At 39.6% G+C, this 20,796-nt stretch overlaps 1 protein-coding gene across 1 annotated transcript; it reads left to right on the top strand.

The window, feature by feature from the left end:
* Window positions 1-16,910: 16,910 nt before the first annotated feature.
* On the top strand, window positions 16,911-20,252 carry adrb2a (adrenoceptor beta 2, surface a). The gene is made up of 2 exons (XM_058650637.1): window positions 16,911-17,112; window positions 17,414-20,252. Exon 2 carries the CDS (start codon window positions 17,414-17,416, stop codon window positions 18,668-18,670), a length of 1,257 nt encoding a protein of 418 aa, XP_058506620.1. The 5' UTR covers window positions 16,911-17,112; the 3' UTR covers window positions 18,671-20,252.
* The last annotated feature ends 544 nt before the right edge of the window (window positions 20,253-20,796 follow it).

Raw genomic sequence — 20,796 nt, 5'->3', positions numbered from 1 at the left:
AGAGAGGGAGTGTGAAGCTGTATGGTTTAAGGTCAGACTGGACACTAAATCATGAAACAAAAGATGGGAGGAGTTTTAAATGTAAACTTTAAACTCCAAACCCTATTTTGGTGGGATCTCACCAGCCATCTATTGACTTGGTCTTCATGTTATGGATCTTGCATGGATCTGGCGTCCACACTACATAAGAGCTCTAGCACCTACAATTTTTGAAAGGCTGCTTTATTTGACACCTCCAAGGCTAGAGTCTAGACTGAAATTCAAACCCTTGGAAACAATGATGCAGTCACTTGCATTTGCTTCCTCATGACTCTACAATGGAAAAGTGCTGCTCAGGCCAGGGCCACACTGGACATGTAGTGCTGTGCGTCACAAATGTGTTGCCTGCATTTCTTGCAGGCCTGTTGTTCAAGCGAGGAAAATGTCTGCTCTGACTTTACATGGGGTTCACCTTAAAAATGTATAGAAGGTTTTACCATTTGAAATGCTCTAAAAGGTCCTCTGTACTGTATGCATAAAGTTTGTTGAAAGATATGAATGAATTGAAACAAGTTTTACCTTGAAATGATCATATGCAACACACATGGAACTGTGGTGAAAGAACATTTCCACTGTCTATTTTGCTATGAAATGTGTGGTTCATGGGAAAAAACAGCTCACTCGTGTTGGACGCACCTGAGACGTGGGTCAGTGGGCAGTGTGGTTGCTCTAATCAGTTGACACATGTGCCTAAATGAAAAGCACAGAGTGACATTCCACAACACAGACACGCTGTGACAGCAGACAGCCTTACTGTTAGCAACACTTCTGCCTCGTCCAATAATAGAAATAGCAGGCTTTATTGTTGCTGTTTTGTGTTCGCAGTTTAAGCAACCAGCTAGACTGTAGTCTGCTTCCTGTTTATGTCGACAACATGTATGCAGCAGAGACATTACCTATAATTTGGATCCTAACACGCTGGTTTGGATGGAGCCTGTTTTTGTATAAAAGTGCTAGCTCACGCATTCATGATAAATGAAACATTTAAATGTGTCCCGGGACGTGCAGAGCCAATATACTGGCTCCCTTTTTGCTAAATGCAGTTGCTTTCTTTTTGTTTATTTTAGTGTGTATGTGTGTGTGTGTGCTTTCAGATGGGTCAAAGATTAATTGATGACATTTATGGCAAGGAAGACAACATGCTGTTCTCTTGTTTTGTACATGAGGCATACGCTGACCAGGGAGTAAATAAAGCTGTGTCATTTTTCAGACAGGAGATATTAACATAAATTTAGCAGGATGCTTGTCGTCACGCTGCTATTAAAGCAGAGCTACACAAGCCCTGCAGTTTAACCTGTAATGTTGTACAATTACAAGGCTGAACTTTAGTGCTATAAAGTCATTAGTGTGATGATGACATCTAATTAGCCTCCTCCTCCTGCAGGCCTGTCCGATCCTTCTCAGGCTACAATTACAGAGGCACTGGGGGAACAGCCGATGTTATCTCCATTACGTTACACAGACAGGGTCAGTGAAGTTGTAGGCAGCTTTTATCGCATGTGTCTTCAAAGGCTGCATGTGATCCCTGACCTGCAGAGAGGTCAGGGTGCAAGCTTGTGTCTGTTGAATCTGACTCACTCTCTCTCTCTCTCTGTCACGCCTGTTGTTTGCATGAACGTGCACAGTCGCTGCTGACCAGGGTCAGACAGATATCTAAGTGGGAGTCAGCACATTACCAACCATCAAAACGGACAAAAAGCAATCAGAGCAAAAAATATCCCGACGTGCAAATTCTCACCCACATTCTCACTCACATCTGCAGAATAAACACTGCAAGACGAACAAAGGCAGACAGCAGATGGTTTATGTCGAAAGCACTTTTGTTCTGCAGCCCAACACAGGTATGCATGGATAAAAATAATCAAATATTCCCGTTACTCAGTGAGTTTTACAATCTTCATGCTATACTATCTCTCTGAAGAGACGTCTCAGGATCATCAGTCAGAAAACAGAGATTGGATTTGGTGCAGTTGACTTGTCATCAGACTGAGTGGCTCTTCACTCAATAACTGACTTACTGTGATTGCACTGTTAATTTCACACAGTGTTGCCAGTGTTAACCCATGTTCATTCAGCCAAAAAAAAACAAAGAGCTCTCTGGCTCTGTGATGGTGCCCATATTCAATATAGGTACATTTAAATATGCTTATTAAAATTCAATTTTGTGTCACAGTAAAATGTGTTTTTGTTTTTGAAATGCTAACATGTATGTAACTGATGTAAACCTTGGATACCAGTGCTCATGGATTTCTCAAGAGATGGTTAAAAATAATAATAATCATCACTTGTAAAATGAAACACAAGGATCATAATGCTTATGCCTGAACCTGAACAGGTAGACTTGGTGAATCTCAAATAGTCTCACAGTGAGTTACAGTGTTACAGTGAGTGGGTGGGTGGATTAGCTGTGTTCACAGGAAAGCAGTTGTACCTTTTGAGGCAATGTTGCATAAGACCTGAGTGTGTTCAGCCTCATTCCCTTTGTTTCAAGGCCACACAGTCATCAATAAGTTTGCTTGTTTATTTGTTTCAGTCTTATAGTTTGAGGCAATTTATGTAAAAGTTTTACATTTAATCAGTGTATAATGCACTCTGGGGTCATTTATGTCTGCTATTCTGTTTGTTTCCATTGTTATTAATTCAGATATCTCAGTGAATAATACCTGCTGTGGGGAAAACTGTGATATAACATAAGCCTGAGGATGATCGTTCTCTTGTAACCTTAGTGGATGCATGTACTAGCGCAAGTAATTCAAGTAATGTATTTACCTTTTTATTTATTTGTATAAGGTCTACATGGCAATGCACTTGGATGTGGATGTGTTAAACCATCCATCCATCCAACCATCCAACCATCCAAATATCCACAATAAATGGTTACAATGGCTCTTGGATCTGTGTCTTTGACTGTGCCCACAAGCTAGAAGTTCAGTCTTCAAAATGTCTTTTAAATCTAGCTTTTTCGTAGCTCCCCCCTATGTTTTTGGAGTACATGTTTTTTTTCAACACCATCTTAAACATCCATCCATTGTCTACCAATTTACCCTCACTGTTGTAAAAAAGAATAAAAATGGCCAGATCTGCATTGATTTTGCATGTTTCTGAGGTTTACTCATGTGTGGCCCCTTACTTGATCAGACTAAATAACGCCATCTCTGGTGTGTGTGTGTGTGTGTGTGTGTGTGTGTGTGTGTGTGTGTGTGTGTATGTGTGTACCAGGTATTACTAATGTTGTGGGGACCAAAACCTGTTTACACAGTCACATTATGGGGACTTGTCCTCCTTGTGGGGACAAAAAGCAAGTCCCCATAACGTAAATTACTACATTTTAAGGTGAAGATATGTTTCATGGTTAGGTTGAGGTTAGGGTTAGGATTAGGATTAGGCCAGTAGTAATTGTGGTTAAGGTTAGAGTAAGTCTCCAAGAAATGAATGTAAGTCAATGCAATGTCCCCTCAAGTCATGAATGTCGAACATGTGTGTGTGTGTGTGTGTGTGTACTGCCACAAAGCAGCCCTGATCTTGCTAACAAACAGTTGGGGGAGTGGATACAGCCCCCAATCTCCTCACAGAAAGCCATTTAGCCATCACAATTACTCTGAAGCTCTTGAATTAGAGTAAAAACCCTGCATAGTTCTGCATAGCAATGCCGTCATACAACAGTCTATAGCAAATCAATGCCAATTTGGCAAGAAGGGCAGGTGGACTTGTCTTATTGCCAGCTGTGGGTAGCTTCTGTCCTCCAGGATCCCAAAACAGTTGGGGAAAAGCCAAGAGGATAGATTTGACTTCATCAAAGATCCTGAAAGCCAGCAGAGGTGGATCACTGCTATAAAATATGCTCAAAGCAAGCACAGAAAATGAAGCGATGGGAATTCACACAGAGTAGTTTACATGCAAGTTAGTGCAGCAGTTACTTACAGTACACTGTTGCATATGCTAATGGAATGGGACATTATGCAAACTGACTGTCTTTAGCTGCTCGTATGCAAAGTTGAATATTTGTCACAGAGCCAGATTGCATCCATTTGTATTCCTCAGGCTCATGTAAGCTTTCACGGACTCTCTGGAGTAAGACAAGGGACGGCACAGTTAATCAGAAAGGTCTGGATGTGTTTCCATATACTCATGAACAGCACTGCATCATAAGGATCTATTATATTAAGTCTGTCAGGTTCTGTGATATATTGCTTGATCTCCATGGATTCAAAGTGTGCAGTGAACTCTGATGACATGAAACCAGCACTGCCGCCATTTACTTCTGCTGAAGCTCTAATGAGTCATGTGACAGCTGGAGCTCATTTTCTTCAGATTAAAATTTAACATCCACTCTTTGACTCATCACAGATTCCTGGTCTCTCAATGAACTTCTGTCACACTGATAATCTCAATTGTACTGTGAAAGAAAATCCCCTCTAAGACAAACTGGTGTGATTTTATGGATTACCCATTACCTGCAAATCCTCAAAATAAAATATAAGAAAGTAAACAAAGCAATACAAAAAAAAGTGTGTTTTCCATTGCACCGGCTACTAAAACCCCATATTTTAGATATAATTATCAGCTTATTTCATTTCAGTTTAAATGTCAAATATACCTATTCTTCAAAAATAAAAACAAACTTCCTCCAACACTAACAATTCCTGTATCCACCCCTTTAATAGGATCTGCTCCAAAAGCTAATGGATTATTCCTGGGCTCGTATGTGACCAACTTAAAAAAACTTGTTGAATTTGTGTATCTGGCAGACAGAAAACAGGTGACACCAAAAACATCCTTGAAGGAGGTCATAAAAGCAGAGGGGGACAATACCATTTTAAGATGAATTCCATTGTATAACTGTCCTCTCATCCTTATTTGAGAAAGTTTACATTATATGCATATTTGTATGACATGCTGGTGTGTTTATTTGATATACTACTTATCTTTGGTAAATCCTTTAGTGCCTCAGGAAAGCAAGAATGTAAAGTAGTCTGTAGCAGAAAACACAAACCATCTGTTCTTTTGTTTAACTCTTTAAATCTGACCACTAAATCAGCTTATACATACATACGCACTCTGGCTGAATGAATAGGCTTCATGTAATAAATGCATGTAACGGGGGTGACATATTTCAAACTAAAAAGTAGTGCTCTGCTCAAAGTAAATACAACACATGCCTTGATTGGACTGTAATCATTTCCAGGAAAGTAGTGATAAGAGACAGCTTCAAATAATAAGCACCAATATAAAAACCATAAAAGAAAGATTTAAGATGAATCATTTTAATCTTGTTAGCTAGTCTAACTACGTCAGACACACCCTCTTTGTTTGGATCTGGGTAGATGCAGATTTTAGTCCACGATGAAACTGAACAAATGGCTGCAAGATAAAGCCTGGCGACAGCCGATTCACTACGTCTTGCGGATTAATTCAATTCAATTCAATTCAATTTTATTTGTATAGCGCCAAATCATAACATACATTATCTCAGGGCACTGTACATAGACAACATCAAAGAGAGCAGAGAACCCCAACAGTTCACACAATCCGCAAGCACTAGGCATCAGTGGAGAGAAAAAACTCCCTCTTAACAGGAAGAAATCTCTGGCAGAACCAGGCTCAGAAATGTGCAGTCATCTGCCTCGACCGGTTGGGGTGAAAGGAAAATCGGGGACAGAGGATGGTGGGGGACAGAAAGGGGAGGGGGGAGAGAAAGGACAAGAGGGAGATGAGGTAGAGACAGAAGAGAGAGAGAGACCAGGAGCAGATACACAACAACTGTATCAAGTTACAAGTTAATACAGTTAATGATATCGACTATCGATTAGCAGTCCATATGTAATTAGCTCTGAATATATGTATCTGTAGAGAAGTGCTTACATTATTTGTCAATGTATAGTTTAATGCCTGTAGCTGCTAGGCAGACATGTACAGTCACATGACCAACCCAAACAATTTGAACTCTGCATTTGTCACATTTTATGGGCTTGGTTATAATCTGTGGCTGTCAACAAAATAATGATGAAAATATTGACATTCCTTTCCATATATGTGTGTGTGTGTGTGTGTGTGTGTGTAGTCAGATTGATGCATTATATTTAAGTGATAAAATAAATGAGTAGACAGACAAGGGAAGGGAAGATGTAGGAGAGCGAGAGAGACGGGACAATGAGCACACATTTACAACAACATTATATACATTAACCTGCCCAACAACAAAATAGCAATAATAACAACAACAACAATAATGACAATAACAACCACTCAACTCAACTAGTAATTTACTGTAGAGCTGTGTGTGTGTGTGTGTGTGTGTGTGTGGTTGTTGTCCCTATGGAGGTATAATTCGAGTGAAGGGTTGCATCAGTATGTTTACATGGACACAAGTAATTGGAATAAAAATATGTCATGTAAACATGCCAATCTGAAAACTCTGATCTGATACAGCTCAGTCTGAAACAAATGTAATTCTGAACAAGAGGGCAGGTATATGCTGATCATCTGTGTTATAAACACTTCATCCGACATGACTTCCTGGTTTGGTGCCTGAGTCATGTAAACATGACATATTTCCGTTTTTGTTACTGCTGTATTTCCATCCATCCGTCTTCTACCACTTTCGCCTCCATATGAGGAGCTTGGTGCATGTGTACACATATCACAATCAGATCATTTCATTTTCTGTACATGTAAACAATTTGTATTTGGAATTGTAAATTAAAATTGGAACAAATGGAATGAAGACATTTTGCACATGTAAACATAGTAAGTGTCTGTTTGATTCCCAGCAGCAGGTCCTTCAGGACCCACATGGGCCCACAGAGTCTCACAGGGCAGGAACAACCCAAGACACCAATCCCAGGGACAGCCACAAAACCCACCCATGTGAGATCCTGGGGACAGGGACAGGATAAGCCATGTTAGGTATGTGATTGAGATCTTTATGAAGTTCAGCCTGAGCTAGGAGACTATAGCTTTGACCTGTTCATTAATCAGCTTTAGTAGATCTGTAGGGTTTAGACACATGTCTTTGTGGGAGCTAGAAGAATCACTGTTAGATGAATATAGAATTCATTAAAATATGATTTCTTCAATTGCGTAGGTTCAAGTGTTTTATGGAGTGAATAGTTTAGTTTAGAATAGTTCAGTTTTTAGTTTGAATGGTTTAGTTTTTTTATTCAGTTTCAGTTGATTAGGCAGGAATCTACTATATATGTGTTGTGATGTTCAAAGTTTTCAAAGCGTAGTCTCTCTATGTTTTTGTTTTTCAATTAATTTACCTCATTCAAGTTTAGATAGTTGTATGTCACTCAATAACTGTTCCTCTTGAGATTTGGTTTTAATTATTTGTTCTAATTCAGATTCAAGCTGTTTTTTACTAAATGAGAACAAAAAGATTATTCTACCTCTCATTACTGCTTTTGCTGTCTCCCAAATAATACATAATGATGTTCCTGGTGAATCATTCATTTCCAGAAATATTGTTCACTCCCTTTGTATTAATTATCTACACTAAACCCCCAAAAACACTTAATGGTGAGAGCAATGAGAGTTAGACAGTCATAGTAAGAAATGATTCAAGGTGGCAGCTTTTATACATGATGAATAAACAGTACATTGAAGTCACAGCTACAAACAGTCACTATTGTCATTATTATTTGGTGTACGCACCTTTATACTTGTGTGGAACTGGAGAGTAGACTGGATTTTGTTAGATGATGGAGTGACTTCCTAAAGTGGTTAAGAGAAAATCAGCTCATGCTTCATTCTCAAGTGCTGTAAATCACTATGGGAGAGGAGAGAATAAAGGACTGTAATTACGCATATCCTTCCTTAATTCCCAGTTGACGTGTAGATTTATTTGAAAAGAAACACAAAAGATAAATGCATCAAAGTTAAAGCTTACAGTTTGCCCATGATGAGAAGTGAGTGATATGATCTGAGCACTAAAACCCAACTCACGGCAGGTGTGGAGATAAAATTGCTAAGGGCGTCTGTATTTCCATACCATGAATACTGATCACCAAAACTTCATATCCGTGCTTAATAAAATTGGCAGCTGTGTGATTGGTTCTCAGATGCCTATACTCCACCACCTTATATTCAGGGAGGCAAAAAATGGCAGCTGTTAATTTATTTATATCTCCATTTACTTCAGCACTATCATCTGGTGTCCAATGCTGCTTAATATTAAGAGTCAATGAGACAGCATAAGAACTTGCACCATAAAACCCCACAGGATTCTACAGAGGTTTGTAGAAATACAAACAATATTTGCAGAAACGTTGTCTCAACATGCAATAAAAACTAAAATGTGTAATGTGCTGACACACATGAACCTTCATTTAGCAGAAAAAGATTTTACAATGTGATGCCTGAAATACATTTTATAAAAAAGTTACTGAAAAGACTGGAAATGTAATAAAAGCAACTCTGTTCTTGAAGGTTTCACACGTGGCAGATTAACTATGAACATTTGGTATAAAAGGAGCATCCACCGAAGGCGTGGCCTTTGCAAGCAAGGGCTGCTCATTGTTCCATCTATCCATTTTCTACAGCTTTATCCTTCGATACATAGGTTGATAGGTGAGGTCACACCCTGGACAGATCGCCAGTCCACATATAGCGAAAAACAACCTCACATTTACGCTCAATCTAGAGTGGCCAATTGACCTAATCCCCCATATTGCATGTTTTTGGACTAACCACTACACCAACCGTGTGGCCCACTCATGGTCCTCATTGTGCCAAACTCACTCACTCACTCACTCATCAAAGGGTCCATCAAAGGGCCTTGTGCAAAACTTTGAGACAATTTAGTAAATTGACAGTTAGTTGAAGAGCAACGTTTCTAAAAGTGAAGTCTTTAACCATCTACATTAATATAATAATATAGCAAAATGATTCAGGCAGTCAGGGGAACTCTTGGTGTGTGAGGACCAAGGGTTGAAACTGCTGCTGAATATGTATGAACATGGAGCCCTCAGGCAGTTCTTATATAAAGAAACTATAGCCACATGAGCTTTTCAAAATCAATGTGTCTTAACACAGTCCACAGCTGAATCAAGAGGTGCAGCCTGAGACTGTATCACACAAAGAAAACTGCAATGTATACATTTTGTTTAACAAAGATATCGCTGAGTTCTCTGGACCTGAACTCATCTGATATGCATTGAAAGACAGTGGAGATGGACTGTGGTCAGATGAGTCCATGTTTCAGCTCAATGTGTCAAAGATGAAGAAAAGACCATCCAGATTGTTATCAATGAAAAGTGCAGTAACCAGCATGTGTGATAGTCTGGGATCATCAATGTATATGCAGATTATGGATGATTTGCATATATTTTGAAGAGACATATGCTCCTGTGAAGACTGTGACTTTACCCAGAAACCACTGTGGCTGTTTCAGCAGGACAATGTCAGGCCTCATTCTCTGTTCATACTGACTGGCCCATCTGCAGTCCACAGCTGTTGATAATGTATGGCGCAAGGGGAGAATCACACAACAACGACCATGGACTGTTGAGCGGCAAGAATGGGAAAATGTTCCACTTGGAATCCCCTAATGGTTAAAAAAATGTAATTAAAAGCAATTAAAAGTAAACTTGGCTCTGTCCCAACTTTATTTTGAGTGTTACAAGCAACACATTTTATTTATATATAAATAATATCCATCCATCCATTATCTACCGCTTCATCTTCCACGGGAGGGTCGCGGGGGGGTGCTGTGCCAATCTCAGCTGACATAGAGCGATAGGCGGGGTCACACCTTGGACAGTTTGCCAGTCCATCACCACACATAGAGACAAACAACCATTCACTCTCACATTCACACCTATTCACACCTACCAATCTAGAGTGACCAATGTACCTAATCCCCATATTGCAAAAAACATTTGTATGTAAAAACACTGGAAATATTTTCTTTGTCCATTGTTGTCTGTTGTGTCGCGATCATTGTCGTCACACTGGTACGATGTCACACTCCGCCCACACCCCACCTACCGAGTAAAGGTGCTGTTGTCAGTTGAAACGCAAGCCTGACCCAGGGCTTTACCATTCCAAACTGTACTGTACCATGATGGAAATACAGCTCGTATGGCTCCTGTAGCTTCATATCAGAAATGTTGACCCCACACAAGCCACCTCACAGCCTCAGATTCTCAGGCAGAGCCTTCCTGGCTTAGGAATGACCCATTGACCTTTGAGCTTGACCATTTATGTTTGATTGTTTTTAATATTTGATACCACTCAACCTTTATTTTTTGATTATCCTCTTAATTTTAAACATTTATTACCACTAGTATTGTACTTTTATTCCTCATTACTGTTATTTGTTTCTTGTCTGTATCTTGTTTGATCTTATATTTCCTAACCTGGTCTGTCTTTTTTATGTTCTACATAAATGAAGGTATTATTAATCACCAGTGTTGTAATTGCTTTTTTTAAAGCCAAAAATCAATTACATTTCTCCTCAGTGCTGAGCTGGGGTCTACAGGGACTTTTTTGCTGTGTAGGACAGAATCATATGCGCTAAGTAAACTGTCACAAGGATAGTGATGTATTCGTTTTTCTTCCCACAATGGTAATAATTCAGCTCAGGTCATGGTAAACACATACGCAGTGGTAATCCTGTCGTAAATCTGTGGGTTAACGCTCGATTCTGTCTTCCAACTGGAACAAGACTATCATGAACTAAACAGGTCATTGGGTCAGTCCCAGCATTCAACCTTTAACCTTTTCAAACATGGCTAATAATAAGCCTGACAATATCTGTGAGTGTGTGTCACAATCAATGAAAGGGATAAAGAAAGTGATTCCCATGAGACCATTCATTTCTCATGTCCTCTTTCACTGACTACATTTGTTTCCTTGTCTTTACTGATGCAGAGATATATGAATAAAGTGACATTCCAAGCAACATGTCCACTTCTCAGTCATGAAACAATATGATCTGCTATTTGGACTCTAAAACAATTCCAGTATCCTGTCTAACATATGTGTGTTAAACAAGTCAGACCTGTGTTTCTGTTTTGTTTTGTTGAAGCCACAGTCCAGACGTTGCACACTAAAGACATTTTACAGCCTTTTCCTTTAGCTGAGTCTTATCAGGGGCAAACTGAGAGAACAAAGAGAACACACCCATTCCTTAGCTGCTTCGTCCCTATAAGGTCTCATTAAATTGTAATTTATGAAATAGTTTTGTCCTAAAATTTCTGAATGCTAACTTGGACACTTTCCACTTACAACAAGAACACACTATTATGTCCCGGCTTTGGGAACAGACGCAGGCTCTCATTCATCCATTTGTTTTGGGGTGGCCTTTACCCACTGTCCCCCAGGGGCCTTTGCCACAGAACCAATTACTGGTTCAGGGCTTCATGGCTTGGACTAATCCCAAGAGGAATGTCTTTGTTCCAACGAGGCCAGGACAATATTTCCTCTAATTTGTACAGAAGTCAAGTGAATCGAACATGACAAATAAAAAAGCTGATACTTTCATATTTGTCTACTTGTTACACATTATATATGTTTAATAGTGAGGAGATTATGGCCTGTGCACCAACAGGACATATGACATAGACATTTTGTGTGAATAAGGAGAATCTTGTGTGTTTTTGTTGGTTATTAGTGTGTATGGAGGCGTTGGTATAACAGAGATCATTTTATGTAAATAATGTTCTTTATTAATTTCATTTCTATTGGTGAGCTTAACAGCAATGTAAATGTGATTCCATTTTCCACTGTTCCACACTTATTTGTATACATTGAAAACATGATCTTGATTAAACCAGTAAGACTGTGGCAAACAAAATAAACATATCTTAATTAACTATCCTGGTGTGCAATGAGGCAAGTTATACAAAAAATATATAAAAATGTATATTTGTATATGCTGTATTCCATTTTCTATTGAATGTTTATCATTTAAATATGACAAAGGAAGCAGTGGACTTCATTTGGAAGCAAAAAAATTTAAATTGCATCAAAGTTAAAGTTTTTTAATTTTTTTAAATTGTGTCAGACTCTGCCTCCAGTCTTTATGCTAAATTAATTCCCCACAGGCAACAGACATGACAGTGGTATCAATTCTCTTATGTAATTCCAAACGTAAAACAAAGTGGGCGTTTCTTTGGCTGTGCTTTTTTTGGCAAATGTAATACCAGTACTTACATTTAGGGAAACAATTGAAGGAGTCTTTAGATTTTCTCATTCACTCTAATGTTCCAGAAGCCTTTCCGTGGACAAACAACGCCTTAAGGTATTGTTCATTCAGATTACAGGAAAAATATAGTTAGTGGAGGTGGGAGGTCCTGGTTAGGTCAACAGGCCAACATCACAGCTTTCTTTTAAGAAGAAAAGTTGGACTCAGAGAGGAGATGGTGTGTAGCGGAGACAGTTTTATTCTTTCAGTGTTTGAATAAACAGAGTGCAGACAGGATCTGAGAGGGTTATCCAAAAGTGAAATGATTCTGCTTTGGGAGTGACAGGATACAGGAAGACAGATGTCACACACGGAGGAAACGGTCATGATTAATCCAGTGTGCAGACCCCCACTTTCCAAAACATGACACTGAACAGAAATGTCATTGAAGTAACATATATATTTATAGTTAACCTTAATAAGTTTAAGACTGATTGAAAAATATTCATTTTTGTGTCAGATAAAAGGCAACAAATCTTCAATTATACCTTGTACAGTGTAAAATAAAAACAATTTTTTTTGGAATATGAGCAACGGCACCCTATGTCTCAAAAGCTAAGCTTTAAAAACAATGTTACCAATCTATACAGTGAGGTCTCATTTTACTCTTCTTAGAGCCTTATCACGGGTGAGGCCATCGCGGTGGGTTTGTCCCGAAGGTCAGACAAGATAGAAACTTGCACAAGACCATGGGGTTCACTTACAATCTCACAAGATGCTGCAGCTTGAAGATTCATTTCTCCTCAAGCGTTGTAGTGTTCAAAATAGTCAATGAATCAGCTGCAACATCTCATGACCATAAGATTTCAGTGCTTCTTGGGCACGAGTGGAAGTTTCAGCCCACTGGTTGAGCTGCAGGAAAGGTCAGGGGGTCATCAAAACATTTTAATTACCTATGGGACCACAAATGCCCATGTTTGTGGAAACCTGCCAAGATAAGTTGAAAAGAACAACGTATGTAACTGCACAAAAGATTGGAAGGTCACCAATCAGTCACCATCAGTGGGAATCCATGCCAATCTGTGCAGTGAGACTAAAGAGCTGTTTATATATTTTAGGCCCAAAATATGTAGACCTAAGAAAACTACATAATAAAGTATACATATGTTTTTTTTTTTAAAAAACAACAACTATAAAACAAATGAATCTGTACTGGAACATGCATGTATGGTTTGTTGCGTCATTGGACATGAGGAATGTGTGTGAAGAGCTCACTGTGCAGTACAGTAAAGGATGAGGCATGGTGCCTGTGGCGTCTGCATTTACTGAAGGTCAGAGCTCTGGAAACTATCATCACTTCCTTTGTGTGCTTAACACACACACACACACACATACAGAAAGAGAGACAGACCCACTTACACCTACTTACATATCTCAAAGGCTTGTTTATGAGTCAGGATCTCATAACGACTGTGTTATTCACAAACCGAGCTTGAATCCCTAACGATAACGATCGCCTCACAAAATCCTTACTTGACTGAAAATGACTGATGAATATGTCCCTATCTATTGATGATAGGGGTCTGAAAGAGTAAAGAGTTGCATTGTTTGTGTAAGTTTTTGTGAACACCGTTGATAACATATACATATATGATACAGTATGTGGTCTTTCCACAGACACGTTGGTCTCCAGTGAATCCTTAGTCCAAATGTATCTCACGTTATAATTTATATGATAAATCACTCCCTTAACACTAGAACCACCAAGGTAGAGATTTTGATCGTTAAATATTTTTTGCAAGTTAATACCTTACCCCATGTAACAATGGGAGCTCATGTGAGGTTTGCCCCACAAAACATCATTTTATTGTTATTTTACAGTAAGTTTAAGTCAGTTTAATCACAAATATTGTTTTAATTGCAGTATAGCAAATGTACATAGACTTTCCAAGCGCATTTAAAAATGCATGTTGCTGACTTTTTAATAAGCTGTATTCTAAGACTTAGTAAGTTCCTTCTCCTGTAAATGATCTTCTTCATTTTTAAACTCATAGTGATAGACATTTAGTGGAGAGACATCCTGCTGGTTTAGTACGAGCAGCGTTAAAACACAAAGCGAGGCTTGCTTCTTCCATTGCACCACATAAGTGGCTGATCTGTTCTTGTTTCTCTGCCTTTTCCATTGCCTCAGGACAAGTGTATTTTAAGCTAATAAAACACATGAAGCCTTGTACCGTTCATTCTAAGAATTTACATATGGATTAGGTTTTAAAGCTTGATGATACCATGCAGCCTTTCAATGTATTTGCACAGACTGTGTCATTTCTTCGAAAATGCAAATCCTACAACATGTCTGTAATTTGGTTTCAGTTTTTGTTTTGTTTTAAATTCATCTACAGCAGAGTATCACAAACTCAAATGACCTGGGTGCTGATGAGAGTCTAGTCTGGTCAGTAGTGGGCCAGTCAAGTACAGCAAAAAAAATAAAAATAATAATGCATGTCTATAATGATAAAAGAGCGATATGGTCAAAACATTATCAGGCAACACATTTAATAGCAATTGTGTGTGTTTTCACAGTGCATGTTAGTAGCATGTAAGTTTTCAAGTATTTCGTGTGGCCTCCCTTTTCCCTTGAACAATAGCACAACCCTGGCGCTCTTAAACCTGGAGTGGAAAATTACATACACGTGTTATATGAGGTCAAGTATAAGATCAACTTTCACTTACATCATTTCAATCCATAAAATGCCACTGATCACAAAATTTGACAGACACAAAAACAACATAGACCGTTGCACAGTACTGTACTTATATATAAGTTTTCCAATAGACTTCCACTTTAGCTGAGTTCATTCTTAACTAGTGGAGTCGCCCCCTGGTGGCTAACTACTCCCTCCTGGACTCCACTGGACAAACTGGAAGACTACATCCATTAAAGTCTACTGTTGGGTGCTGCAATCCAACTTTTTCCTATGACAGTGAATGTATCGTCGCCATTATTCTGTCTCTGATTGGTGAGCAGAGATACATTCACTGTATCAGAGTCAGCCAATCAAACACAGAGTAGGGTGGGTCATGCAAGTCAATGCACGCTATTCCCTTACTCCCTCTACCCCTAACACCTTGGTGACAGATGAGTGAGGTTGTGGTCCAAGTGGAGGGCTGCTCAAACTCAAGTAGTTCATCACATCTGGCCAATAATGGCTCTTTGAAGAGAGCCGAATCTTGAGGAGCCGTTCCTTTGAAAGAGCCGTTCAAAAGACTGGCTCACTATTTTGGATCTTTGTATAAAATGTGTAAATAAAGTTTTTTTGACATGAAACACCTTTTTATTTGTGGCACAATAGAACACTAAGCAGTCTACTATGAACTTCCATGCAAAACTATACTAAACTAAAAAATATATTACTATAGAAAAACTTTTACAAAACATGTTTCAAGTATAACCCTGCAGAGGACTCCTGAACTGTCCTTGGTAACATTAGTGCACATTTTAGTAAACAATATTTGAGACAGACTTGAAAGACATATTATTTTATATTATTATATTATATTACTTTGCTTTGCCGTTCTTTTCATCTGAAAAGTGCATCCAAATGCTGCTGCACTTCCTTTGGCTCATAACTGCAGTCTGACACTCCGCACTCACGTGAAATTTGCATATCAAAATGGCCCCCACGTGTACTCTCCCTTGTTGTGCATGCCGTTCAATAGATTTGGTTCGTTCGTGAACGTCACAACTGGCCTTGAGACCTCTGATCTACAGCATCTGTGGAAATAGTGTCCAGTAGAGAATTGTAGTTAAGGTGGAATGACTTAAGTCACTTCTTTTCATTTTACATCAGAGGTGTCAAACTCTTGGCCCACGGACAAAATGCAGCCCAACAATCGATTACATGTGGCGCAAAAATAGTGTTCCCTTAAACATAATAAATGTATCTGAGGAACAGCTGCCAGTGAGGTGAAAGAATATAATACTAAATCAATTTTAATCATAGAAGTAATAACTGAATTGGTTGTAATTATCACATTACTAAATGTATTACATTCAAATGTGTGTTTTCATTGCAGTTCTCCATGCTGTTATTTACTTAATTTTAGATTTATCTTAGATGTCAGTTTTTTGATTATTTATTCATTTTGCATCATTTACATAAATACATATATATGTATATATATATATTATTCTGAATTATACATCATTCCATGTCAACACACAATTACCTTGAAATGTTTTGATAAATATCTTTATTGCAATATTATGATGGAATATTGTGTTATAATTGTAAGCTCACATTGCCCATCCACTACTGAACTGTTGTTGTTTTTTTTCTCCAGACCTGCCCCCTCTTGACCAGACTAGACACTCATTAGCCCTCAGGCCATTTGTCTACATAGAAATAAGCATCACAGCTTCATTAATGTGATCTAGACCCACATGAAAGAGCTGTAAAACACCCTCACTGCTTGGACATGCACATAATGTATGATTTTTTTTTTAAATGCAGACTTTAAAACTAATTTCAAAAGAAAAGAAAAGAAAAGAAACTTTTCTTGTGCATGCAGCTTGTGCCCCTGCAGTCCTGCGGCAGCAGCTGCAGGAAGTGTGTGTTCAAACCCGCTGGAGCTCTTAGCACCCTCCACAGGCTGACTGTGCGATTGGCTGAACACTGGCTGTGATGTCATCACTGCACATTATAAGGGCTCTGACAAATACTCTGGGAGACACATTAGAGGAAACACTGCTCAGTGGAGGCACCGAGTGAGTGAGGCACACAGCGATAAAGAAAAGACAGAGATCAGAGGAGGGCAAAAGTGAAAAAGTGGAGGTAGAGCCAAGAGGAAATAAAGGACATGTGACATGGATTACTTTACAGAAACTACCTGAACAGGCACATTTCTGTGTTATATGGGAGCAGGAAACAAGACAAATACCTGCGGAGGTTTGTACTTTTATTTTATGTTTGCTTGTTCTGGTTTGTTTTTTTACTGCTGTGTTTACCGAACAAGATGTAATTATTTGTTTTGTTATGTTGCTATAGTATTTTTGCTTTTCCTTTTTATTTGGAAATAATACTAACAGCAAATATGTGAACAGCAATGCACATCTATCTACTTTTTAATGCACATACAATATTTATAAATGGTGCTGGTTTTTATAAGAGCATGTTTTTTAGATTTAAATTGTGTTTACCTCCTTGTGTGTGTGTGTGTGTGTGTGTTACCCTCATATGGCGTCTTCAGATGGGAAGCACAGCCCCCCCAGTGTACCTCAATGTGAGTGCCGAGATGATCAACTCATCATCAGTCCCGCCAGGGCATGACGACGGCTACAGTGAGCCAATAATGATTCTGCTGGGCATGATCATGTCCCTACTCGTCCTCTGCATTGTCTTCGGCAACATCCTGGTCATTACAGCAATCGCCCGCTTCCAGCGTCTGCAAAATGTCACCAACTGTTTCATCACGTCCCTGGCCTGTGCTGACCTGGTCATGGGTCTGATCGTGGTTCCTTTCGGTGCCTGTTACATCATCTTTAAGACCTGGCATTTTGGTAGTTTCTGGTGTGAGTTCTGGACTGCGACTGACGTGCTCTGTGTGACTGCGAGTATCGAGACCCTGTGTGTCATAGCCATAGATCGTTATTTAGCCATCACCTCTCCATTCCGCTATCAGTCCATGCTGACTAAGTGCAAGGCTCGCATTGTGGTTGTGCTGGTGTGGGTGATTGCTGCTTTGATATCTTTCTTGCCCATCCACATGAAGTTGTGGACATCAGATGATAAGGAAGCTAAGGAATGCATCGAGGACAGTCAGTGCTGCGAGTTCACCACCAACATGGCTTATGCCATCACGTCCTCCATAATCTCCTTCTACATCCCTTTGATCATCATGGTTTTTGTCTACAGTCGTGTGTTCCAGGAGGCCAAACGACAGCTGAAGAAGATTGACAAAAGTGTTGGGCGATTTCACAACAGTGACAGCAGCACCACCAAAGCTGTGGAGGTCAACAATGGGCGTGCCCAGAAGAAGGTTAAGTTTTGCCTGCGCGAACATAAAGCCCTAAAGACACTGGGCATCATCATGGGGATCTTCACTCTGTGCTGGCTCCCCTTCTTTCTGCTCAACGTGGTGGTGGCCATATGGAAGGTGGGAAACATTGAACTCACCTTCAGGATACTCAACTGGATAGGGTACGCAAACTCTGCCTTCAACCCGCTCATTTACTGCCGGAGTCCAGAGTTCAGGTATGCCTTCAAAGAAATCCTCTTCATGAAGAGGAACCGCCTCAGCAACTCGGGGCCTGTGAATGGATACATCTTCAACAGGCACAGCTGGCAGAGCGAGCAGCAGGGCAGGAGTAAGGGCAGCTCGGAGGACAGTGAAGCCAATGAAGCGTGTTTGGGGAAAGTTGCAGGGGTCTGTGATGTTGTAGACACAGCAGTGGACCCTAATGGAAATTGCAGCAAAGACCTAGCAACTGTTACGACTGTCCTTTAAACTTGAATCAACAAGTTGGACCAGACATGTTTACACTGTTTTTTGCCAGCTGACTTTCAAAGGTAAGGCCAGTCACACGACTGACAGAGAATGTGGGGACTGCCTTAAAGAAACTGTCGTGATGGACCTGATTTTTTTTCCTCTTTAGATACTGTAGGAGCTCACTTTTCCTTTTGTTACATTCATTATTTAGATTTTACATCTACCTCATCACATCTTCTATTTTGTTTCTTTCTAAAACTCAAGGGCAGTTTCTCCTCTGTTTATTTGCTCAACCAAATGGTCTGTGGAATATATAATAGATAATTGTCTTACTCAAACTGAAGAGCTCAAATCTGTAAAATCCCTTTGAGCATGCTGATCTGTCACGGATAGTTGTACATAGATTATAATTGTTAAAAAAAACAGTAGGGTATTGAGATTAAAAGGTAATACCTCTTTTTTTTATTTAAATACATTCCGGTTCAAACTACAACCTTTTCTTTGCCTCATTTACTTTCCAGGTGTGTTTTTTTAATGGACTGCCTGAGTCCAGAAGAAGATCAGAACTGGGTGTGGCAGAACTTCTGTCCTCACTCTTCAGCAATGTAGTGAGGCCCTTGTGTTTTACAGCCTGTTGCATGGGAGTTTCTGTTGCCAGCAGATAATACTAGACATATGGATTCTCACAGTTATCTCCCTGTAACTGATGCACACTGAGAAACTGCTGGATGTATTCTTTCACGCCTTTTTAAATATTCACAACAGGGTGATAAATAGAAGTACAATTTGGTACATTATGTAAACTTTACATAAGCATAAGCGTAAGTGTTTAGTGTACTTGTAGTTGTATAAGTGGTTCCAATTGCTGCACAAACCATGCTTCTTCATGTGCTGTGTTTCACAATGTACAGTGTTAACTGAAACCAGAGAAGCTATTTCCTTAGCTGTGGCATAAAGGGTACAAACCTCAAACAACAATAAACAGCCTGTTGAAATAGCCAAGTGATAACAGGATTCCAGCACAGTGGTGGTGACTAGTCAGGCCAATAAACAGAGATGAGGAAAAAAAAAAGAAAAAAGAGAGAGAAAGAAAGAAAAAGTGCACCTTTGTCACTGCTCCCTGAAATTTCCCAGAGTCTCCTCACTGTAAACGGATGTCTGGATATTTACCATATCAGTAAAACATCTGAATAAGAGACTCCACTAGAGGATCCACTGAGCAGGGCCTCAGCTGCTCCAGTTGTTGCTCCTCTAGATGTTTCTTGGTGTGCAGTCTCCAGGAAATGCCCTCAATTAAGCTGAGCCCAGCCCAGTAAACCCAAATAAATCCATGATGTTTGCTGTTTAGCTGGACAATCAGATAAGTTGTGACGAAGCACAACACTGATTTTCGGGTTGGGGTGAGACGGGTTTCTTATCATCCATCTTAAGACTCCTGGGAATGTTACTCCCTGACCTCAGCAATGGACACTTAGCAGGCATTAGAGCTTTAATTGGTGAATTCATTCCACCTTTTCTTGCACCAAATGGCTTGAAGCAACATGACTCTTAAGAGCAGCGGTGGAGGCTCTTGCTCCTCAACCCAGTCACTTTAGCAATCTTCAGTCCTGATCAAAGTGGCAGCATGCTAAATGTGGCTCCTGAAGTGGGGGGAGCAGGGATTCTGTGCCAGTCTAAATCGGTGTTAGTGACCCGTCTTTTAGTGCATGTGGTGTTACGTCTGGTGTAAGATCAGCTGACACCGTCCAAACTGTGAACTTTGTCCCCTCTGAGGAATCTATATATACTGTATCACTGTGAAGTCAGGGCTGCTGTCCCAGACCACAGGGAAAGACGTAAATACCAAGTCATCATACGTCAGTGTTTGCCCTGTGAAAAAGAAGCTTTCCAGTCTTTTATTTTTTTTTTTTCATGGATTTACAGCAAAGTAAATGCAGGGGTTGAATGTCAGAGCACATGTTATCCAGCCCCAAGCCTTCACTCACTTTACAGTATCCACGAAGCACAAAACAGATGAAGATCCTAAACTCACTGAAACACTGACATTACATTAAGGAGTCACTGGATTTAAAGAGGTTTGTATTTCAACCATCTGTTTGTGAGTGACAGTCTGCACGTCTGCTTTGTATTCGTAGTGTTGTGTT

Source organism: Solea solea, chromosome 14 (genome assembly GCF_958295425.1).
Source record: "Solea solea chromosome 14, fSolSol10.1, whole genome shotgun sequence".
In the NCBI taxonomy this organism is placed as follows: Eukaryota; Metazoa; Chordata; class Actinopteri; order Pleuronectiformes; family Soleidae; genus Solea; species Solea solea.
Note: the sequence above shows the minus strand (reverse complement) of the source record. Positions and strands in the feature narration are given on the sequence as shown.